The 19,746-nt window shown below is 41.5% G+C and overlaps 3 protein-coding genes across 9 annotated transcripts; 1 reads left to right on the top strand and 2 right to left on the bottom strand.

Moving 5' to 3' along the window:
* Nucleotides 1-201: 201 nt before the first annotated feature.
* ddx42 (DEAD (Asp-Glu-Ala-Asp) box helicase 42) lies at nt 202-7,658 on the bottom strand. Of its 3 annotated transcripts, XM_020645700.3 has the most exons (18): nt 7,561-7,658; nt 6,068-6,286; nt 5,799-5,949; nt 5,641-5,702; nt 5,188-5,224; nt 4,660-4,812; nt 4,470-4,574; nt 4,215-4,334; nt 3,928-4,104; nt 3,678-3,806; nt 3,464-3,563; nt 3,332-3,379; nt 3,143-3,240; nt 2,745-3,021; nt 2,316-2,542; nt 2,090-2,200; nt 1,837-1,950; nt 202-1,496 (listed from the first exon to the last, which is right to left on the bottom strand). In XM_020645700.3, exons 1-18 carry the CDS (start codon nt 7,647-7,649, stop codon nt 879-881), a joined length of 2,835 nt encoding a protein of 944 aa, XP_020501356.2. In that variant the 5' UTR covers nt 7,650-7,658; the 3' UTR covers nt 202-878. The 3 variants fall into 3 exon arrangements, with proteins under 3 accessions (XP_020501356.2, XP_065820420.1, XP_065820421.1); XM_065964348.1 differs by lacking the exon at nt 7,561-7,658; XM_065964349.1 differs by lacking the exons at nt 5,188-5,224; nt 6,068-6,286; nt 7,561-7,658 and having other exon boundaries at nt 5,799-5,854.
* Nucleotides 7,659-7,708: 50 nt separating this feature from the next.
* Nucleotides 7,709-16,315, top strand: strada (STE20 related adaptor alpha). 4 transcript variants are annotated; one of them, XM_065964351.1, is made up of 14 exons: nt 7,753-7,847; nt 8,358-8,471; nt 9,065-9,186; nt 9,537-9,594; nt 11,457-11,485; nt 12,780-12,882; nt 13,196-13,317; nt 13,553-13,661; nt 13,770-13,893; nt 14,064-14,235; nt 14,434-14,538; nt 14,801-15,054; nt 15,151-15,193; nt 15,309-16,315. In XM_065964351.1, exons 3-14 carry the CDS (start codon nt 9,175-9,177, stop codon nt 15,462-15,464), a joined length of 1,287 nt encoding a protein of 428 aa, XP_065820423.1. In that variant the 5' UTR covers nt 7,753-7,847; nt 8,358-8,471; nt 9,065-9,174; the 3' UTR covers nt 15,465-16,315. The 4 variants fall into 4 exon arrangements, with proteins under 4 accessions (XP_065820422.1, XP_065820424.1, XP_065820423.1 ...); XM_065964350.1 differs by lacking the exon at nt 8,358-8,471 and having other exon boundaries at nt 7,709-7,847; XM_065964352.1 differs by lacking the exons at nt 8,358-8,471; nt 9,537-9,594; nt 11,457-11,485 and having other exon boundaries at nt 7,709-7,847.
* Nucleotides 16,316-16,354: 39 nt separating this feature from the next.
* rnf113a (ring finger protein 113A) lies at nt 16,355-19,126 on the bottom strand. Of its 2 annotated transcripts, none has more exons than XM_020645735.3 (10): nt 18,987-19,126; nt 18,496-18,575; nt 18,300-18,398; nt 17,910-18,017; nt 17,639-17,748; nt 17,437-17,543; nt 17,257-17,346; nt 17,081-17,174; nt 16,747-16,853; nt 16,355-16,504 (listed from the first exon to the last, which is right to left on the bottom strand). In XM_020645735.3, the coding sequence occupies exons 1-10, from the start codon at nt 19,090-19,092 to the stop codon at nt 16,437-16,439; spliced, it is 969 nt and encodes a 322-aa protein (XP_020501391.1). In that variant the 5' UTR covers nt 19,093-19,126; the 3' UTR covers nt 16,355-16,436. The 2 variants fall into 2 exon arrangements, with proteins under 2 accessions (XP_020501391.1, XP_029135510.1); XM_029279677.2 differs by having other exon boundaries at nt 18,496-18,572; nt 18,987-19,116.
* Nucleotides 19,127-19,746: the final 620 nt, after the last annotated feature.

The following is a 19,746-nucleotide window of genomic DNA, read 5'->3' on the forward strand; positions in this document are numbered from 1 at the left end:
AGTGCATGTCCATAGGATCCTGTTTCTGCATGTGTGTGTGTTCATGACTTACAGAGTGTAAAAACTGAAATTTCCCCTTGTGGGGATCAATAAAAGTAAATCTTAATCTTAAGAACAGGTATAAAATAAGAAATTGTTTATCCTAGCAAAATAGAGCTCAACAGATGTTCAAATGTCAAAGAAAGTAGATAGAAAGGTGGATGCCTTACACGTCTTTTAATCAAAACTTCACATTTTCCTTTTTTTGTGAATGAACACTTCCTCTTGTAAAATCAAATGCATCTTTTTGAAAAAACATTTCAAAAGCATAACGAGACTAAATGCCATGGAAAGGCACTTCACTAAAACTCAAATACAAGACACAAAGAAAATTGTACATAGGTTTTTATAAGTACGTTTGACCGTCACAGAGTGTCTCCAAAAATAAACAGTTCCTAGAGTTAGGTTTGTCATTTAACAAAATGCAAACACACAAACACAGTTGGCAAATATCCAAAATAAAGCAACCAGTTTGCAAGCACAAAGGCATGTTTGGAGCTCAGTGACAGGAAAAAAGACAACAACCATCACAACCTAACAGCAGGATTCATTACAGCGCTATTGCTCGACCCTACTGACTTACAATAACAACGGTCTTGATGGAATATGTACAGTGGCTGTCTCCGAGTTGCTTGTGTTTATATGCCTGACACACTGTCTAGCTCTGAACAAATGATGATGTCCTAACTAACCTGACAGGAGCGCCAGTACACATCTATTTAAAGTCCTGTGCTTGTGTCAGCCCTTGATATGCTTTGATGTCTGCTTACAAAAGAGACTAACTCATCATGAAGCAGTTGGTTGCACATTAAATTCTTTTGATGTTTCTATTTATTTCTTTAGTTGTCCCACCTGCTCTTTCTACGTTTTGGCGGTTCAGGTACGGCAAAGCTGTCGTCTCCTCCTCTGTCCCTTCCATCCCCACTCCCCCTGTCTCCCCCGTCCCTCTCACTCCTCCGATCTTCTCTGTCCCTCTTGCTTCCATCTCCATTTCGACTATCGCTGTGGCGGCTGCTGCTGCTGCTGCTGCTGCTGCTGCTACTGTGGCGGTCCCGGTCACTATAGCTGTCCCGATCTCTGTCTCCATGACGATCGCGGTCACTGTAGCGGTCCTCTCCACTGTGTCTATCGCTCCTCTCGCTGTGGCGGTGGTAGCTGTCACGGCCCCGGTCCTCGCTGTGCCTGTCCCGTGAGCCGTCTCTCTGTGAGGGAGGAGCTGGTGGGGTGAAACTTTGCTGTGAACTGGTTTGAGTGGTGGGCACAGAGCTCAGGGTGCCGGCGCTGGTGAAGCCAGACATGGACATGGTGACGCCCTGGGACCTTTCTGAACCATTGGCAGCCTCTGTGGGCACAGAGCTCAGGCTGCCAGCACTGGTCCAGCCTGACGAGCTGCTGGACTTGGTGCTGAGCTTTGGAGGGCCACTGGATGCAGCCACAAAGTGGCTCTTATACTGGGCCTAGATAAGAGGAGATGAGTATAGAGATTAGCTGCCTGGAGAAAGAAGACTGAACACGTCGAACGGGCCCAGAGACAAGTCAGTAGGAGAACGATAGAATTTTTCATATCACTGTATATTATTTTTTATTTTAATATAATGATTACATTTATAAACAAGAATTACACACATATGCAAAGTTATTAAAAATAACAGCAATAGAGGTATAGTATTATAAATTGAAGCTCTTAAAAGTATTTGAAATAAGTTCCTTGAAAGAAATAGAACTATATATAAATAGCTTTGAAATAATGTGAAAGCATAAAGTTATGATATGTGTTTAAGATGTTACAGTGTCTACCTGAAAGGCCTGTTTCATCGCAGACATACGATCTCCCATTGCCCCGCTGGTCGCTTTGGTGAAGCCTTCGTAATTGCCGGTGGAAGACAACACACTGCTGCCACCGCCGCGTTCCTGCAAAGACAACACAGGGTTTCTAACGTTTGGCTCACCATGAATCTCCTTATTCTTCAAGAGAGGGTCAAAAGAAGTTTGTTGACATTTTATTTATTTGTAAGTACATAGTAATTTGTACAACAGTGTAGGGACTCACAGAACTTTCAGCCCCCAAGCCTGGTCTTTCTCTATAACCAAGACCACCTCCACCAATATTCAACTTCTTTCCTTTTCCACTCTTGAATCGGGATTTCCTGAACCAGGGATTCTGGGTAAAGAGAAAAAAAAGTTAGACCACTCACTCCTATGAAAATCTACACAACGCTTCAAGCTCTTTCTGTATTATTATTATTATTATTATTTGTTTTCACTTCCTCTCTAACCTGCATAGCCAAGTCCATCAGCTCTTTGGAAACACCTTGATTCGCTCCCTCCAGATTTCTCACAAGGTCACCGGCGAATGATGTGTCTTTGTTGGTGAGGAGAGTGTAAGCAAGACCCTTCTCTCCGGCGCGACCAGTTCGACCAATCCTGTGTGTGTGTGTGTCGATGTCTCGCGCCACGTCGTAGTTCACCACTGTGCGAATGGATGGGATGTCCAGACCACGAGCTGGGGCGGAAAAGAAAACAGGAATGTTCAGAGCCGATTTTACAATTATAAGTCAATATCATAATGTTGTTACTTTTGTCTAGCGGAATACTACAATTTGCATTTGAAATGGGAGACAAATAAGCAACTCATACATGTGTACATATATATATATAAACCTTGTCCCATCTCCTTTATCACCTCCTCATCTTTTTGTACTCACCAGCTACATCAGTGGCCACCAGAACAGGCAAATTCTTCTTCTTGAAGTCACTGATGACCTTGTTCCTCTCACTCTGGTCCATGTCTCCATGCAGGAGGCCCAGACTGTAGCCCTCCTGGGTCAGGTTAGTAGCCAGTTCCTCGCAGTTTGCCTTTTTGGTGACGAAGATCAGGACTGAGCCGGAGGAGGTGAACTCGACCAGCCGCTTGGTCAGCCAGCCCCATTTGTCCGACCCCAAAGGCAGCAGCTCCACCACCTGGGTCACATCCTCATTGGCCTGGTGACAGGAAGAGTAATGAAACATGGGATCTGCACAGGAAATATTGTCGTATTTCTGTTGGAGCAACAGCTCTGAATTAAGTTGTGTTTTTTCACAAAGACTGTGGGATGCCGCTTACCTCTCCAATGTCTCCCTGCACCACACGAATTGGATCTATCAAGATGTCTCTGGCCAGCCTCTCGATCTTCTTTCGGAAAGTAGCGCTGAACAGAAGAGCTGAGAAAGAAATGATAATACAGGTTATAAAATAGATAAATCCACTATGCTGCTTATGATACTGAAGCGTTATCTTAATCATTCTACTTACTCTGTCTGTCTGGGCGCACATGGCTGGCAATGGATCGAACCTGATATTCTGAAAGGGAAAACATAATAAGCTCAAGAAGCCCAAAACAGGTTTTTTTTCATTTTTGTAGCAACGCGGCGAATTCCAACCCACCAAAACCCATATCGAACATGCGATCCGCCTCATCAAACACAAGGTATGATACTCTCTGCAGGGACGTGGCCTTTTTTTTCACGTGGTCAATCAGACGACCCTGAGCAAACACACACAAAAGAGTACATTTAGCATTTATTGCAGCAAAGGAGTACGGGTTAATTGTCTGTAAGAAGGCTGGTACAAAAATCAAGTTATTTGTCTTTTCTCTTACCGGAGTGCACACCACAATCTCTGCTCCCTCCTGAAGAGCTTTGGCCTGCTCCCACATGCTGCCTCCTCCATACACAGCCACAGAACGCAGTGAGTAGGCTTTACCGAAACGCTTACATTCTGCATGGATCTGGAAAACATTACAAATGACAAAATGCATGAATAGGTCGACATGTGAAACAATACATTTAAACTCAATCCTGCTTCTCTGAACATTCAGAAGTCTGACTCAGTCCCTTCCCGCTGCTTACCTGCTGACAAAGCTCTCTAGTGGGACACACAATGATGGCAATGGGCCCGTCTCCTGCCTCCAGTTCCTTTTGGTCCATGATGTGAACCAGCATGGGCCAGATAAAAGCTGCCGTTTTGCCACTGCCAGTTTTTGCGATACCAATCATGTCCCTTCCAGACAGAGCAATGGGCACACCCTAAAATCCAAATCAAGAACAAAAATATAAAATATGCTCCTTTTACGTATTTAAAAAAAATATATTACATTCAATCCTGTTGCAACCTTTTAGACAAACTTGCGCAATACCTGACACTGAATGGGAGTGGGCTGAGTGTACTCAGACTTGCGGATTTGGTGCATTAGCTGCTCGTCAAAGCTGAAGTGGGCAAAACTAGTAGAAGGTTTTGGAGGGGCCGCACCCGATACCTGAGACAGACCAAAAGATAAGAAGAAATTAAATAATTAGAACAATTACAAAATAATAACAATCAAAAGTAAATCAGCTTTGACATATGTATCATTTAACAGATATTTACCGTTGTTCAAAAAATCCAAACTTACCCTCAAGTTTAGCTTCTGCCTTAACTCCAACACTTGTGTTGCTGTCAAGTTGCTGAGCTCTTCATGCTCATTGTAGAAGTTTTTCTCAAAGGGTGGGTAATCAATCTACGGATAAAAAAAAAAAAAAAAACAGTTTGATCCACCATTCAGGTAACACCCGTTAACCGTCTGTTAGCATTGTCAACTGTACCTCAGAGTGGTCAATGGGAGGAAGTGGCAAGATGATTTTCTTGGTGGCAGGAGCGATTGGGTTCCCGTCACTGTCATAGTCAATGTTTTCGTCCTCTTCCTCTTGAGTCAGCCCAGCTGTGGGATTCTCTGCCATGTAGCGGAAGTAGGCTTCCTGCAGAGAGCATAGCCTTATATGTTAAAAACTAAGCTGGTTTGCTTCTCAGTACAGCATCCAGGCACCAGTAACTGAAAAATATCCATGGACACATTCAGCTTAAAACAAAAGGATGAACTATTTTTTTTGCAATCAACAATTCCTTCACTTGCTGACATAGCTCAACGATTTAAACATGCTTTTCTAATCTGCACAAGACAAACAATACCATCGTAAAGATGCTAAATGCAACCTGCATGGTCAGATAGAACAGAAGGAAGGGCCTTTATGAGATTAGAGAGAGAGAGAGAGAGAAATGTATTGAATGTTTGTTTCCGAAGACCTCTCTGATCAACCATGTAGTGGATGAAGAACTTTGGAGGGCTCACTCACTTGTTCATCTTCCTCTTCAATGTCATCACGAATACCCCTGAAATGACAAGCGGAGAAAAAAAAAACTTCCCTGCGGCTCGTTCATACACCCAAGACAGCCCACATCCCATAGACTAGAACACCCTGCTTACCTGATGATATATATATATATATTAAGCCAGCAAAGACATTGTTTGATGTGCAATGTTTTTGCCGGTAAATTTAAAAAAAATTACAAATAACTTCTGCTTTAATCTTAACTGCTCAGTTTCTAAAAGTTATAGAATTGTACATGTGTAAAATACAAATTTAAAATGTGATTGTCCCAAATAAGTGGGCTTTTACTTTCCCTCAGATGTGGGAGATTTGTTTTTTTTCCTTACGATCAAATTTAAATTTAAGTGCCTCAATAAGGACCTCAGAAGTGTGTCAAAATCAAGCATGTTTAATAATGTGAGTATAATGAAGTCTTACTTGGCTGACTTTTTCTCCTTTTCCTTTTCCTCTAGTTTCCTCATGTCTTTAGCTGCCTGGCTCTGCAGGAGAAAACGTGTTAGACAAACAAAGCAGATTAAACCTTGGAAGCATACATACTGGTCTGTCTTCTTTTTTAAATATAATTTACATCTTACCTCAACCTCCGCCATGAAGGCATCAAGAGGATCGTCCTCACTATCTGAGCCACCACCGGACTGCATCTGCTGCCGTGTGGGTGAGTTCTCAGCTGGGATATACGGCAGGTCCACGTTGCTGCTGGACTCCTCTTCATCATCTTCAAAGTATCTTGTTGAAAGAAAAAAAAAAAAAAAGATTTAAATCACAATCTATACAGATACATCTCTCAGGGTTTCAAAATGGTTATTAGATTGTATCTATGTGTGTAGGAGAAATGTATACTTACGCATTTTCCTCATCAAAATTAGCTCTTTTTGTCCCTATTTTGTAGAACGATGGGAGCTGCTGGTTCTTTCCATAGGCTCCACCTGATCCTGTTGCTCCGAATGAAGTTTGAGATTTCGGAGCAGACTGAGGTTCCTCTTTTTTCCCTGCGAGGGAAAATCCTCCAAATCCAAAACCACGCTTCACACCGGGGCCACCTTTGTTCCAGTTCATGGCTGTGCTGTAAAAACAGGAGTGAAAGCCTTTATTAGTCTCAATTTTCTTTTTAAACATCTTTTCCTGTCTTGGTATTAAATATTTAAGTACTCCCACTAGAACATGACTTAGTAAGAACTTGTTGAAAAGCCATTTTTAGGTGCCATTCAGTCAATTAGTATTACTTAGGGTGAAGTATAGTTGACGAACACGGTCTAACTGAGAGACCCAACGATCAGCCATGAGGTAAAAATATTCAAGCAGGAGCACAGACTCCAACTCAGTTTGCTCGTGAAGTCACAGTTTGGTTATTTGCTGCTTTTTAGACGTCACAAAGTTTCGCTTTTTGTTTAGTTTGTCCACAACAGTTACACTACCCAGAGCAGCAGAGGCCATTTAAAAAAGCAGTGGTTCCCAAAGTGGGGGGGGCCCAGGACCCCAAGGTGGGTCGCCAGCCACCAAGAGGGGGGGGGGCCGCGAGATGCCCTATGTAGTAGTAGTCCAATGTCATATAAGACAGTATCATTAAGTGAAATGGAAATGAACATTTTAATTCTTTTAGGATGTTGTATCATTTTGTGTTCCTAGTTTTTGCATAGGTTTATTAGTGTGTGCGTGGCTGTCACTATGTTATATACCTAACTACCCACCTTAAAGAACAGTGGGGGGGTCCCCAGTTTCTGTCACCCTCTGTTTGGGGGTCACGACCTGTAAAGTTTGAGAACCCCTGATTTAAAGTATCTAAACGAAGCCGTGTAGTTCATGTTTATATCTGTAGCCATGTGTACCAATAAACACCAGCAGTTAATTAGAAATGCACTTACGCACGCCTGTTATTGACAGATCAATAACACATTCATCCCACATCCTTTTAAAATCGAGTTTCTGAAGACAGTTAAAGTCAACAGGATGATCTGACATAAATAAACAGCCTGTGAGACACACAACAAACACGCCGGTACAAAGCAGTGCACAAGTTTGAGTCAGCTTCACGCACAAGAATGGTGACTTTTGCATTAAAGTAATACAAAAATTACTTGAATGATGTGTCAAAAAGCATAGTCATTAACAGCACATCTTCTGTTATCCTGACGCACACTGTTAGCGTTAGCTCAAGGCCGCAAACGAAGCCGCAGTGAAGGGTGCTGTAACACCGCGGCCTATCTATAAAATCGCCTTGCGGATTATTTAGACTGATCTGTGCTGCCCCCCGTTTTTACAGCTTTACAGTAACGTCGTTCGTTGACGAAAATGACTCGATACAATCCAAACAGAAAAAGTTCGTCGCTGGTAACTCACCTGTTTTCCGATGCAAGCAACAAAAAAAAAAACCTCCGATGTTTTTTTTTTTTTTTTTTTTTTTTCAGATCGAGATACGCTGACGTCATAGGTGCGCGCAAAACTTTCTCCGAGGAGAACCGTGTCGTCGTTATGTGCGCGACACGACGTTCGGCACAGCGCAGTGGAAATATGCCCCCCCCCCCCCCCCCCCGAAAAAAATAAAACAACCGCAGGAGGGGATGGCTAGCTAAAAAAATAAGTTCCCCTGACACACGAGAAACATTTCTGTTCCAAACATTACACGAGTGAGTATTTTTAAACTTAAAACAATGCAGTTATTGCAGCTAAAATAAGTGACGGTAGCTTCTTTTAGCGATCTGTAATTTAACCAGCTAGCCTGCGTCTTACAACAGAAGCGAACCATTAGCTCCAACTGAGCTTGTTACGGATATGCTATAACTAACTAGAGTTTATTCTTCTTTGATTAAATAGATAAAACCATCTCCTGTTGTTATAAATCGAAATACCTGTGTATGCAATATTATCCCTGTTATTCAGTTGTGCAAACGACACTATTTTTAAGACTGAGGGGACAAAATCTGCGTGAGTAAACATGCAGATTCTGTTATTATCTTTCTTTTCTCTCAAACGCATGATGTTGTGCAGTATGCAATCAGATTATTGTCCGTTTTCTCACCTCGTTTAGCTTCAACTAGAGTTACCATTACTCAGTATCTGCTCAAGGATGGACTGCTTCCACTAAAATAAGCATGTGTCTGCCTGGTAATATATCAGACCCTCTCTCTGTTTTAAAGAACACAAGCCTCTACCATCAATGTGAGCATTAAGAGTCGAGCAGGATAGATTGAACTGACTTCTCATTCTGTAAAACTAAAGTAGGACTTAGTGTACTACTGTTCAATCTGAAAGTAAGTAATAATATTGAAACCCGACTCAGCTATTTATTTGTAATGTCTCTGCATTATAGGGCTGGGCGATATGGACCAAAAGTAATATCTCGATATTTTTTTTCGCATGAATACTCGATATGTATCGATACGTCTTTTATCAACAGTCAGTTGCAACAAGTTCAACATGTTCATGAAAATAAACTACCTGTTTGTGAAGTCAGTTCATTTTCTGCATAACGCAGTAAACACAGTTGTGTGTTTTGTCAACCATTTAGTTTGTTGAGTTTGGCAGAGAGAGAGAGAGAGAGAGAGAGACATGAGAAATACGTGAACTGGCAGCTCTACCGTAGATGTATAAAACGTTATTTTAATGCAACATGAACTGTATCGATATTAACGATATTGTCTTACCCTTTATCTCGATTGAAAATATATAGATATATCTTAAAAACTCGATATATCGCCCAGCCCTAGTCTGCACCGTACCTTGTATGGTTTTAGTATTTGTGATTTTTTTTGCGGTCGGTTCTATAGACATGCAATAACAGTCTCATAATAAAGTAACAATTATCACCATTGAGCAATTACAAGTGACTTTTGTCCCCTTGCAGGTAACAGCATATCAGAGACAACTTCTCCCTCAGCGTTTTCTCACTTTCACGACCGACATTCCTTGGATGAGATTTCAGCGTTTCATATGTAACAACTCTCAAAAGGATCCATGTCTTTTCTTGTAAGTGTTTGTCAAGTACCTCCTCATTTTCTGATTACAATTGATCTTTGGGTCCAGAAGAAGCCTTAATCCCTCAATGGAAAACTGTAGAATCACATCATAGACACCTGTCATTGCAAGCATTTAGACGTGTTTCTTATCATTACCCAATAATCTGCGGTATACAGTTCTGGAAAAGAACTCAAACAGCCCTTTTTAGAAAATCTACATGATATTGTTGCATTTGATTAAAAATATCAGCTTCCTCAACTGCCTTATACATGTGTTTATTTCTATGGAAAATGTCCTTACTCTTGCTTGCATTTTCTCTCTCCTCTCCCTGTCTGTCACTAACCCTCTGTGTCTGTCAGCGCTGGGTATCTGAGAAATTGAGTGTGGAGAGCCTGCGGGATTTGGAGTTATTTGGAGGTGAGGTTTAAGGCATCATCTACTGTAAGTAGGGTAGTTGCTTTGCTCTGCTTCTCTGATGTCATCTTTGAATTGAAATGATAAAAGTTTTCTATCCAATCAGCCAGTGTCTTTGACAGTACTGCCACATCTCCCCTGTCGGCTACAATAACTTATCTGACTTTGGCACCAGTGAAATCCCCCTTTTTAATTAATGTCTCATGTTGGCTGGTCCCATTAAAAAGTCTGTGCCATTTTTGTTTAATGCTGCTTGTGAATGTGTTTTCCTTGCGTGTATAATGGTTGCACAATTTATTTTGGCTATTGAATATAATTTGCTTTTGTACTTGAATTTAACCTTATCCCTCTTGTGATTACGATTGATTAACTATTAGCCACATTTGCTTATTGACAGTGGCACTTAGGTAATTAGAGGCGAGGACTTTGTTTTCTGTTCTGCTTCTACAATGTGTATTTATTAGTTTGTCACTTAACAAAATCTGAGCTCATAAATAAACATGTAAAAGTGTTTAGTTGATGGTTTAGGTTTTAGTGTTGCCTTACTATGTTTTTTTTTTTTCCCAGGCCTAGTTTCAAAACAAATCTACTCATTTAGACTGTATGAAACCCTCACAATTAACTCCACAGATATCGTGAATCTACCTGTTTGCAAATTCTGTCAATGTTATCATTGTTTGATGGCTATAAAGACCACCATAAGCCCTTTTTGGACTGGAGGAACTTCCCTCCAGAAGTGGGGTCTTTTTGAAGAACTACGTGCGTTTTAACCGAAGCTGCCTGGGTCTAAATTGAGTTGTGGGGTAAATGATCTACCCCCCAAAAAAAGAGGCTGATTGGGGGGGGGGGTAGTAAGTCCAGGGACTTTTGGGCCAGGGCATGCAGCGCTGAACGTCTCTGATTGGCCAGGCACTAGCAGCGTTAGAGCCACATTTTTAAAGACTGCAGCTGCACATTTTTAGTATCAAGTGATCAAGGTTTTTGTTTACTTCTTGCAACTTAGCTTTTTTTCAAGAAATTAAATCGTATCATGTATGTTTATAAGGAAAAAAGTAATTATCCTTGCCTTGATTAAGGCCAGTATATACGGGTCTTGAGGAATGGTTTAACACATTTAACATCTGTTATTTTTGTAATTGAGGAACATTTTAATGTCTGTCTGAACATTATTTTCTATCAGAGGCTAAAATATTTTAACCCTGGCTGTAAATTATTGAGTGACAGTGTTTTCTCCCTACTAGGACCAGTTAGCAGATTAATCTTTTTTATATTTATAGAAGTCTGATTACAATCCTACATACGAGTACCATAGAGTATGCAGAGGTAGACTGAAATGGACATTTTTAGGACTATAGATGGTTACCGACATGTCCCCTGAAGATGAAAAACATCATGATCGTGGCTGTCTTATCAGAGGTTTGTTCATCTTCTCAGGCCCCTTTTGTTTTGCCACATAAATAATTCAGTTTAAATTTGGCACTTTATTGAAGCTTCGGTCCTTTATGGGGAGATGACAGGGTTAATCATCCCTTCATGTTTCCTTTCTTTGCAAGCTTTGCCTCATTTTCATTTTCCTGCAGGCAGATCGTTGCTCAATACTGCACGATGGTTCACGTTGGTCTTTTATGTTTTGGCTGTTCTTTGTTGTCATTGCCATTTATAGTATCTGAGGAAATATTCTAGAAAATCAAGTGAATAATATTCCCATTAATTATCATGACAAAGCCTGCTGCAGAAACCCCTCTACCAGATGCCCCCCCCCCCCTCCCCCCCCCCCAGTTGAAGAGCTGCTCTAAACACAGATCCTTCTCCTGTTTGTGTGTGTACATGTCTTTTATGTCATTGATGTGGTTTTTCTACCCTAGAGCAAGCTCAGGGACTCTCTCACAGGAAAGTAAGTGTGGTACTCCTGTCACTGCATTATCACTCCCCCATGTGGCTTTTGTACATCTGCGTGCATGCATGAGTGTGTGCGCACAGAGATTTATATGTAGAGTAACAACCACAACCCCCCCATCCCCCAAGGCTTACGCACATACATGTTTGCATGAGTTTGTAGTTCACGGAACACGCAGTACATGCTCGTAGCTCAAAGGGGACATCTCACTTCACACACCTGGGCTTCTGCTTTTGAGGAAGAGGAACGGCACGGTCGAGTTAACCGTCAAGGTTTTTTTTTAAAGCCTATTTGAATAGTTCCGCGGGTGTGCTGTGAACATGCTGTGCTCCAGGTTTTGGTGTCTTTCTCACTTAAGAGTCTAATCATGTGTTGTGAGTGTTTGACACTGCTTGTCTGTGCTGACAGCCTGTTGTTGAGTTGATGGTGAATTTGTGTTGTCACACTTGCAGTCCCACACTGATGTCAGCCACTTTGTGTCCCTGCAGGATGTAGATTGAAGGCGTTCTAAATGCTCAGCTTTAGCAAAGCATGGCAACCCCGTCTGAATCTGATCACGATGGTAGTTTGTGCCCTCTGATAAGATTAAGAATGACCGATGTTACCTTAACATATATGGGCGCTCTAGCATGTTTGACTCTTCCATTAAGGGACGTTTAATGTACAGGTTTTAATTAACTTTACATGTAGAGTAAAGGTCCACATCCCAATCAACTCTTCAGGATATTTTTCAACTTCTGTGTGTCCTGGATCTCCATCTCAAAATCACCTCTGGCCCGTCGGGTGAAATTATGCTCAGTGAAGTGCACTGTCTTCATTCTTTTCACCACAGAAACAATCAAAATGCTCATACAGCTTGCCCTCATTTGCCCTCGCAGCTTGCTACTGCAATCTGTCCCTTTCCATATTTTAAATGGTGATATATTAATGGGATTCAGGAGTCCTCATTAGCATTTCTCTACATGTTTTTGTTACTCACACGTTTAAATGAACTGGAACTCAACTAAACCTATTTTTTTTTTCTGTATGTTAGATTAAATTCTATATATATTAGATATGCAGTTTATAAAGATGTTAGAATCTGAAGTTCATAAACTCGTTATTATCTTGGGCCAATAAAATCTAGTGCCAAGAATCCTGCTAACACACCTTGATAACAAAGTTCATCCTGTCCTTAGGCGATCTTTTAACACTTACCCAGCCCTCTGGTAAAGTCCTACGCTCTAACAAGTGAAGTCAGTGTCACAGAACAGCTTCATTCTGTTCTGCTTCCTCCCCTCCCTACCTCCAGGCCCATGAGGATAGTCAGGAGAGTCTGACCTCCCTCCCTCATCGGGACACCATGGGCAGCTTCCTCCCTGACAGCGGCTCCTACGAGGTCCTTACTATTATCGGTATGTAAAAGGAAAAGACACACCTGAACTCTTTGAGGACACGATTTCTCTTTGTTGGCAGTAACAAGCTGTCTTTGCTAAAGTAGAATCCAAAGGATGCAACACAAAGTCTGAAACACATATTGGATTATTGAATGTATACATGTTTGAATCTTGTTTGTCCTGTAACTTTTTTTTTTACATGAGCTGAACAGAACAATGCTAAGCTATGCACTTGTTTGGTATCGTATAACACGGACTGGATGAGGACATGTGTTTACCAAAGACATGAAAAAAAAAAAGTGTCCGAGTGAAGTCTGTGTCTGTGTTTTAGGACGGGGTCTGGATGACTTGCTGGCAGTGAACCTGGCCCGGTACAGACCCACTGGGGAGCATGTGGCCATCCGACGGATTGACATGGAGTCATGCACTAACGACATGGTTACTTACCTGCAGGTCAGCCTCAGCACATGAACACATCACCCAGCTCCCCTTGTGGACTATGCCCCCCCCTTCTTACATCTCACTTCTTCACAGCAAATACTTATGAACCCTTCTATCTGTGCTCTGATTAGTTTCCCAGTCTTGACTGCTCCCCCTCCGGTCCTTATTAGATTCTTAATCATCTTTTTTTGTCCTCTCAACACAATAGTGTGATTTTTTTTATTTTGTTTTATTATCTCCCTGCCAGAGTGAACTACAAGTGTCAAAGCTGTTTCATCACTCCAGTATTCTTCCTTACAAGAGTGTTTTCATAGCTGAGAATGAGCTGTGGGTCATCACCCCCTTCATGGCTTATGGTAAGACATACAAATACATTCACCAATTTTATACTTCACATGTCAACATGGCTTGTTCTAATAAATGACAGTTCCTCGTCATCTCATCTGTTTTTGCTGGTCTTACAGGGTCAGCCAGAGATCTGATCTGCACACACTTCACTGATGGTATGGCGGAGTTGACCATTGCATACATTTTACTTGGTATGCTCAAAGCTCTGGAATACATTCACCACATGGGATATGTGCACCGGTAAGCTTTCTACATTTGGTTTGTGTTTTAAAGACAAATGTCACACTGATTTATGTGACCGGTTTCTTGGGTTTAATACATTAACAGTATTTCTGAACCAGTCTTACAGTTCTTGTAATTACAATTGAATGTGATATTCAGTGTTTGTAACTGCTTTTGATCATGGGTAGGAGTGTGAAGGCCAGCCATGTGCTGATCTCAGCAGACGGACAGGTCTGCATGTCAGGTCTACGGAGCATCTTCAGCCTGATCCGTCATGGCCAGAGGGCCAGAGTTGTCCACGACTTCCCCCAGTACAGCGTCAAGGTGCTGCCATGGCTCAGTCCTGAGGTGCTGCAGCAGGTACAATAAAAGATTCCTCCAAAGCCTTGTGTAAAACCTTCTTTGCCCCTGATTTTGGAAATGTCCTTTTTGAAGCCAAAGTTGGATGGTAACACTTCTTAGATTTAGTAGAAAACATAAAACAAGTTTTAAAAGACATGATACATTGATAGTGAATTTCATATTATTGATAGTTGTTGTTGTTTTTGTCTTTTTCAGAACCTGCATGGTTATGATTCTCGGTCAGACATCTACAGTCTGGGCATCACTGCCTGTGAACTGGCCAATGGACACGTTCCCTTCAAAGACATGCCAGCTACACAGGTCACACCTTCACGTCTAATTATCTCTTCATATCGAGTTATGAAGTAACAAATTATTAACTTTTAGTCAATAACTTTTGTATAAATAATGTTTTTTTCTGAAAATGAAGCTTCTTTCGCTTTCAAATCTGTAATTGTATTAAAGGCCAAATCATGAAAAAATGACCAGTAGAGGTGAAGGAGCTTTTCTCCTGAAGTCAAAGGGTAGGAAACCCTTGTCTACAGTATCATATCAATACTTCTATTCTATTTCTCCTCCACAGATGCTGCTGGAGAAGCTAAACGGGACGGTGCCGTGTTTGCTAGATACCACCACGATCCCCCCAGAGGAGCTGTCACTAAAGCCGTCTCGCTCTGGGGCAGATTCTGGGATCTGTGAGGGCCCTGGTGCTGGAGGAGTTCGTCAGTCCAACGGGGAGGCCTCCACCTCCTCGTCAGGGCACCCCTACAATCGCACCTTCTCCCCACACTTCCACGCTTTTGTTGAGCTGTGTCTACAGCGAGACCCTGAAAAGAGGTTGGCCTTTATCTTCCTGCTTGAATTTAGTAAAGGAAGTGTTGTAAAATGTTAAAGCCACAGGGTATTAACTGTTTTCTATTTATTTTAATTCAGACCGTCTGCCAGCACTCTCGTAGGCCACCCCTTCTTCAAACAGGTGTGTAAGGCTTGAATTTAGGGTTAATAAAATGTTTATTTTGTTAGGTATGATGGGAAGAATACAAGAAAAGATTACTATTCAAACTTTTTTCCTCCAACTGTCTCCCTCTCAGATAAAACGCCGGCCCTCAGAAGCTTTGCCGGAGCTGTTGAGGCCTGTGACGCCCATCACGAGCTACGAGACCTCCCAGATGCAGGCCTCTCCCTCTGGACTGGCCAGCCTGGAGTCGGGCCTCAGCCACCTGGAAGTGGACGACTGGGACTTCTGACAATGGAGGACTTGATGGGGAGTCACTAATGGGGATTCTAATAGGGAATCTCCAAGAGCATACAGGAGAAGATGTTTTTGTAATGGTCCACTTGTAAATAATTTAGATATAAAACTGAAAAGAGTTTGCTGTTCTCGGAGGTTTAAAGCCAGCAGCCGTTTTGCCTCGTTTTGATGTCTCTCGCACGCTTTGGTCCTTAAGATACGTACAGACTGTTGCATTGCACTGATGACCTCACTCTCTTCCACACACACACACACACACACACAGATGTTTACAGATTGTACTCAGACATGACAAGCCCCCTGGAGCCAGAACGCTACAGGACTCCTCTATGCCTCATGCTGTGTCTAAGGTTTCAGAGTATGGTCTGTGGGTCTAGGCGTCGCCTGAACCCTGAAGATCCCCATAGAACGCATCAGTGGGAAGCTGCTATTTAATATTCAGAGGGGACACTACCTCCTGTTTGAACATGGGCTGCTTGATGTGGAACATCTGCTCAGCGAGACCACCATAAGGGGGCACACCGGTCCGCACAGCTTACTCAGTTGGCCCTCTCTGCACCAGATGGATTCCGACTTTTTTTTCCCCCATCAGTTAGTTAAACAGCATGTATATACATTTCTTAGCTCTCTGAATCACTTTTGTTACACAGAGATTCAAAATAACATCGATTTAGATATCCTTCAAGCATAGAAGTGTGTTTCCTTGAACTTGCTCTGGGTGTGATGTTACTAACGTGAATGTTACATTGGTGCTTGTTATGTCTGCTTAACGTTTGAAAGTGAGGGCAAAGCGAAGTGTTGCAAATGTCAAACCTGACTTCTAACAATAAACCATGTTCACTTTAATGTCCTAACTTTATGAAACGACACGGTGACACACTTAACCACCTAGAAAAAAATATTTTATTCTGAATATACGTACATGGAAAAACACATAAGGATAGGGGTTAAAGAGGTTAAGATGATGTTAATCTTCCTCCTCTGACGGTGGCTGGTCTGCTGCGGCCTGACGTTTCTCCATCTTGGCCATCAGTTCTGGAATACAGGGCAACATAACAGACAACATAAATTAGGTTGATCTTCTCCCTTTGTCTCTCTTACCGTATGACATTTGTATAACAAAGTAATTCCAAACACGAACGCCAAAACTGACTGACTACAAATGCTAAAAAAAAAAAAAAAGCATGCAGGGCTAGGAAAAAGTCTACTTCAATGAAATACCAACAAAAACGTAAAAACGTCTCCCTTCTCAAATATCGTTGACAGAACCTGCTTACCTTTAGCTGGATTGAAGACACCGTTGGTTTGAGTGTTGCACACATAGCAACGCTTGGACTTGCGGTAATGCTGGAGAGCGCAGACCTCACAGAAGTAGTGCCGACACCTGAGAGATATACGACTCAATTAATAAAATAAAAAAAACAATGCCCTGCACATTGAAAAAACATTTATTATTGGAATATAACAAATAAAACTTGCTTAAAAGCATAAATCGGATATTGTCAGTAACAATATACAATATTTGAATACACTTGTCAAAAAAAAACCTTAATCCTAATAAGTACCATAAATAAATAGAAATAACTTGACCTTGACCTTAAAGGCTCTTACTTTGTAATAATAGGATTCTTGAAGGACTCCCTGCAGATGAAGCATTTGAAGGGCAAATCCTCGTCATCGCTGCTCACCTCGTAGTTCTCATCATCTAAATGACAAACAGTATTGTTACAGAGTGCAGATGCAGACCCGAAAGAAAACTGACATTCTAATCTTGCACCTGTGCTCACCATTTGCCCCATATCTGCCCTCTTCCAGTTCCCTCTCAATCTGCCAGCCATGTTTGTAGTCCGATCTGTCATGGAGAAACTTGCAGCTGTCTAAATGGCAGAAGAGGACAAGAAGGAGAATGGTTAATTATTTGTATTTATTTTTTTATAGTCACCCAACAGATGACAACAGACACCCACCTCCAAAACCACAGAACCCGGTTTCCTTATAGTCTTTGCAGATGTCTGGCTGGTAGTCCCACCTCACTGTGGCTCTCAGGTGTTCAGGGGCTCTGATTGGTCCTTTTCTGTTTCAACAAAAACGATCACATCTCAGCATTCAAAGATGAAGATTTCCTGAAAAAGCGTGTCATGAACATGTCGTAATATGCCTAGTACTCACCTGACCATGCCAGAGGAGGCATTTCCCATGGTGGTATCTTTTGGTTTGATGAATTTTTGGTAGTTATTAATGCCACGGTAGATTTTATCGTCTTCTTTACCTGTTAGCTCCTATTGGGGGAGACAAAGGTGAGAGGGAAACTTTTAATCGATTTTTGAAGACAAATTTTAGACTATAGTCAACTTTATTTTTTTTCCACTTTGTCAAGTTCCATGTGAAGCATTTAAAAAAAAAAAAGTGAGGCTTTAAGAATAACATGGTCTCTTCTTACCTCTTGGATTTTCTGACTTTTCTCAAAAATGGCCTGGGCATCCTTGTCTTTCTCTGTGTCCAGTTCATAAGTAGCAGTTGCACCCATGTCCTCTGGTCCCTCTGGTTTCTTTTTGGGGGCAAAAGTGAGAGAAAAGAGCGTGAGAAGGATTTCTGCAGACGTTGTGAAAACAAACAGTAAATGGAAAAAAAAAAAAACACATGATAAGAGCTCAAAAAAACATTATTGCAAATGGATAAACAAAATATGTCTTTAATATGAGCAGTGGAGTAGTTAAGAGTTATTGCTCAACAATCAGGGCTGGAATGCACAACTGTTTCTTATTCACTCTCCCGGAGCCAAGAAAACACATTGAAGCATTGCATTTCTTCATTTCAAGTGTCAACTCACTGCTGATCGTGTGGACTTGTAAGCAACAGTGATTTTCTTGTCTTCTTTCTCTTCTTCACTTTCACTGGTAGACACAGCATCCTTTTCCACCTTCTTTGTCTTAAATGGGACAAAAACCAGGGTTAGGTTAATCTCATTACAAACGTGGAAGGATTTTGTAATGTGTATTGATATTGGGAATGTTTAATCAGGGTACCCTTTGAATCATGGGGTTGACTTTGAGGCCTTTCCTTTCTTTCCTGACCACAGAGCTCTGGTCCTCATCACTGTTGTCATCTGGAACAAAAAAACAAACAAAAAAAGGGAATAGCAATAACTTCTTACGGCTACTTCCACAGCTTGACCACATGTTATATCTGCCGATGTAAATAAATATATCCCAACTCATATGTGAATTTAAATGGAAAAATAGCAGTGCCTATACACCTTCAATTTCCGACGGAACTCTTAACGCAGCACTAAGTACGGGTTTACCTGCCCACACTAACAAAGCTTCTCATCAGGTAACTCGAAGTCATTACAAAAGGCAGGAACATTCAGCAGGTCGGTCATAACAAACGAACTGTAAACTCATTACAGGTTGACACATCAGGGCCGTTTACAAAGCTGCAGCATCCCGCAAGCAAATTATACTCTAAAAATGTAAACAGAACAATGAACAGGAGCTGAAGTAGTAACTATTAATACCTTTGTCGCTGTCGCTTGCTTTTCTCTTTCGTCCGGAGAACTTCTTAGTCGATTTTTTAAACAAAAAAGTGCAAGGGCCCTTCTTTGGCTCCTCAGATTCCGCCATCTTGGCTCTTTCAGTGTTTAAACAGTATCAGTTTCACCACAGAGCCCTCTAGTGTCTCGGAGAAGTTAAAGTACGAGCTTGTTTTGTTGCCCCCTGCTGGTTAAGAAGAAAATTACCACTGCCCATATCCTGTTTAACATTAAAATATATATTTTATTAAACTTAAAATAACATATATAGTAATATAAATATAGGCTACATATACAATTATTATTTAAATAAAAAATACTTTGACGTAATCCTTCATTTTACATCCCATAAGTTATTAATTAAGGCAGTGGTTCACAAAGTGGGGGTCGGGACCCCCTGGGGTTGTCGCGAGACGCTGTAAGGGGGGTCACGATACTCCTTCCAAACACATTTAAAAATGGAAAATGGTTTAAAATTGCATATTTCACCGATTAATTTTAAAAATATGTGATGTGTGTTTCGGCTGTTGTGTGGTGTTCTAATGCCAGTGTTTAGTGAGGCCTAATAGTGTGCGCAGTGTCAAATGTTCGAAGCACCTCATGGGACAATTGGGGTCCCCAGTCTCTTGCACAGTTAAATTGGGGGGGGGGGGTCACAGGCTGAAAAGTTTGAGAACCCCTGCATTAAGGTGTAGGCTACTGTTTATTGCTGTATTATAGTTACCACAGAGTATCCAGATGAAAA

This window comes from Labrus bergylta, chromosome 16, assembly GCF_963930695.1.
Source record: "Labrus bergylta chromosome 16, fLabBer1.1, whole genome shotgun sequence".
NCBI classification, from domain to species: Eukaryota; Metazoa; Chordata; class Actinopteri; order Labriformes; family Labridae; genus Labrus; species Labrus bergylta.

Excerpts from the sequence above, each read along its gene's own strand:
- ddx42 (XM_020645700.3), bottom strand. The coding sequence starts at position 7,649 with ATGACGTCAGCGTATCTCGATCTGAAAAAAAAAAAAAAAAAAAAAAAA. Across the intron at positions 5,950-6,067 it reads AATTTTGATGAGGAAAATGC|ATACTTTGAAGATGATGAAG; the intron begins GTAAGTATACAT and ends TCTTTCAACAAG. Across the intron at positions 5,225-5,640 it reads AAGGAGAAAAAGTCAGCCAA|GGGTATTCGTGATGACATTG; the intron begins GTAAGACTTCAT and ends TTGTCATTTCAG.
- strada (XM_065964350.1), top strand. Across the intron at positions 13,662-13,769 it reads CACCCCCTTCATGGCTTATG|GGTCAGCCAGAGATCTGATC; the intron begins GTAAGACATACA and ends CTGGTCTTACAG. Across the intron at positions 14,236-14,433 it reads GTCCTGAGGTGCTGCAGCAG|AACCTGCATGGTTATGATTC; the intron begins GTACAATAAAAG and ends TGTCTTTTTCAG.
- rnf113a (XM_020645735.3), bottom strand. The coding sequence starts at position 19,092 with ATGGCGGAATCTGAGGAGCCAAAGAAGGGCCCTTGCACTTTTTTGTTT. Across the intron at positions 18,399-18,495 it reads TCAACCCCATGATTCAAAGG|ACAAAGAAGGTGGAAAAGGA; the intron begins GTACCCTGATTA and ends GTCCCATTTAAG. Across the intron at positions 17,749-17,909 it reads AAAGTCAGAAAATCCAAGAG|GAGCTAACAGGTAAAGAAGA; the intron begins GTAAGAAGAGAC and ends CTCCCCCAATAG.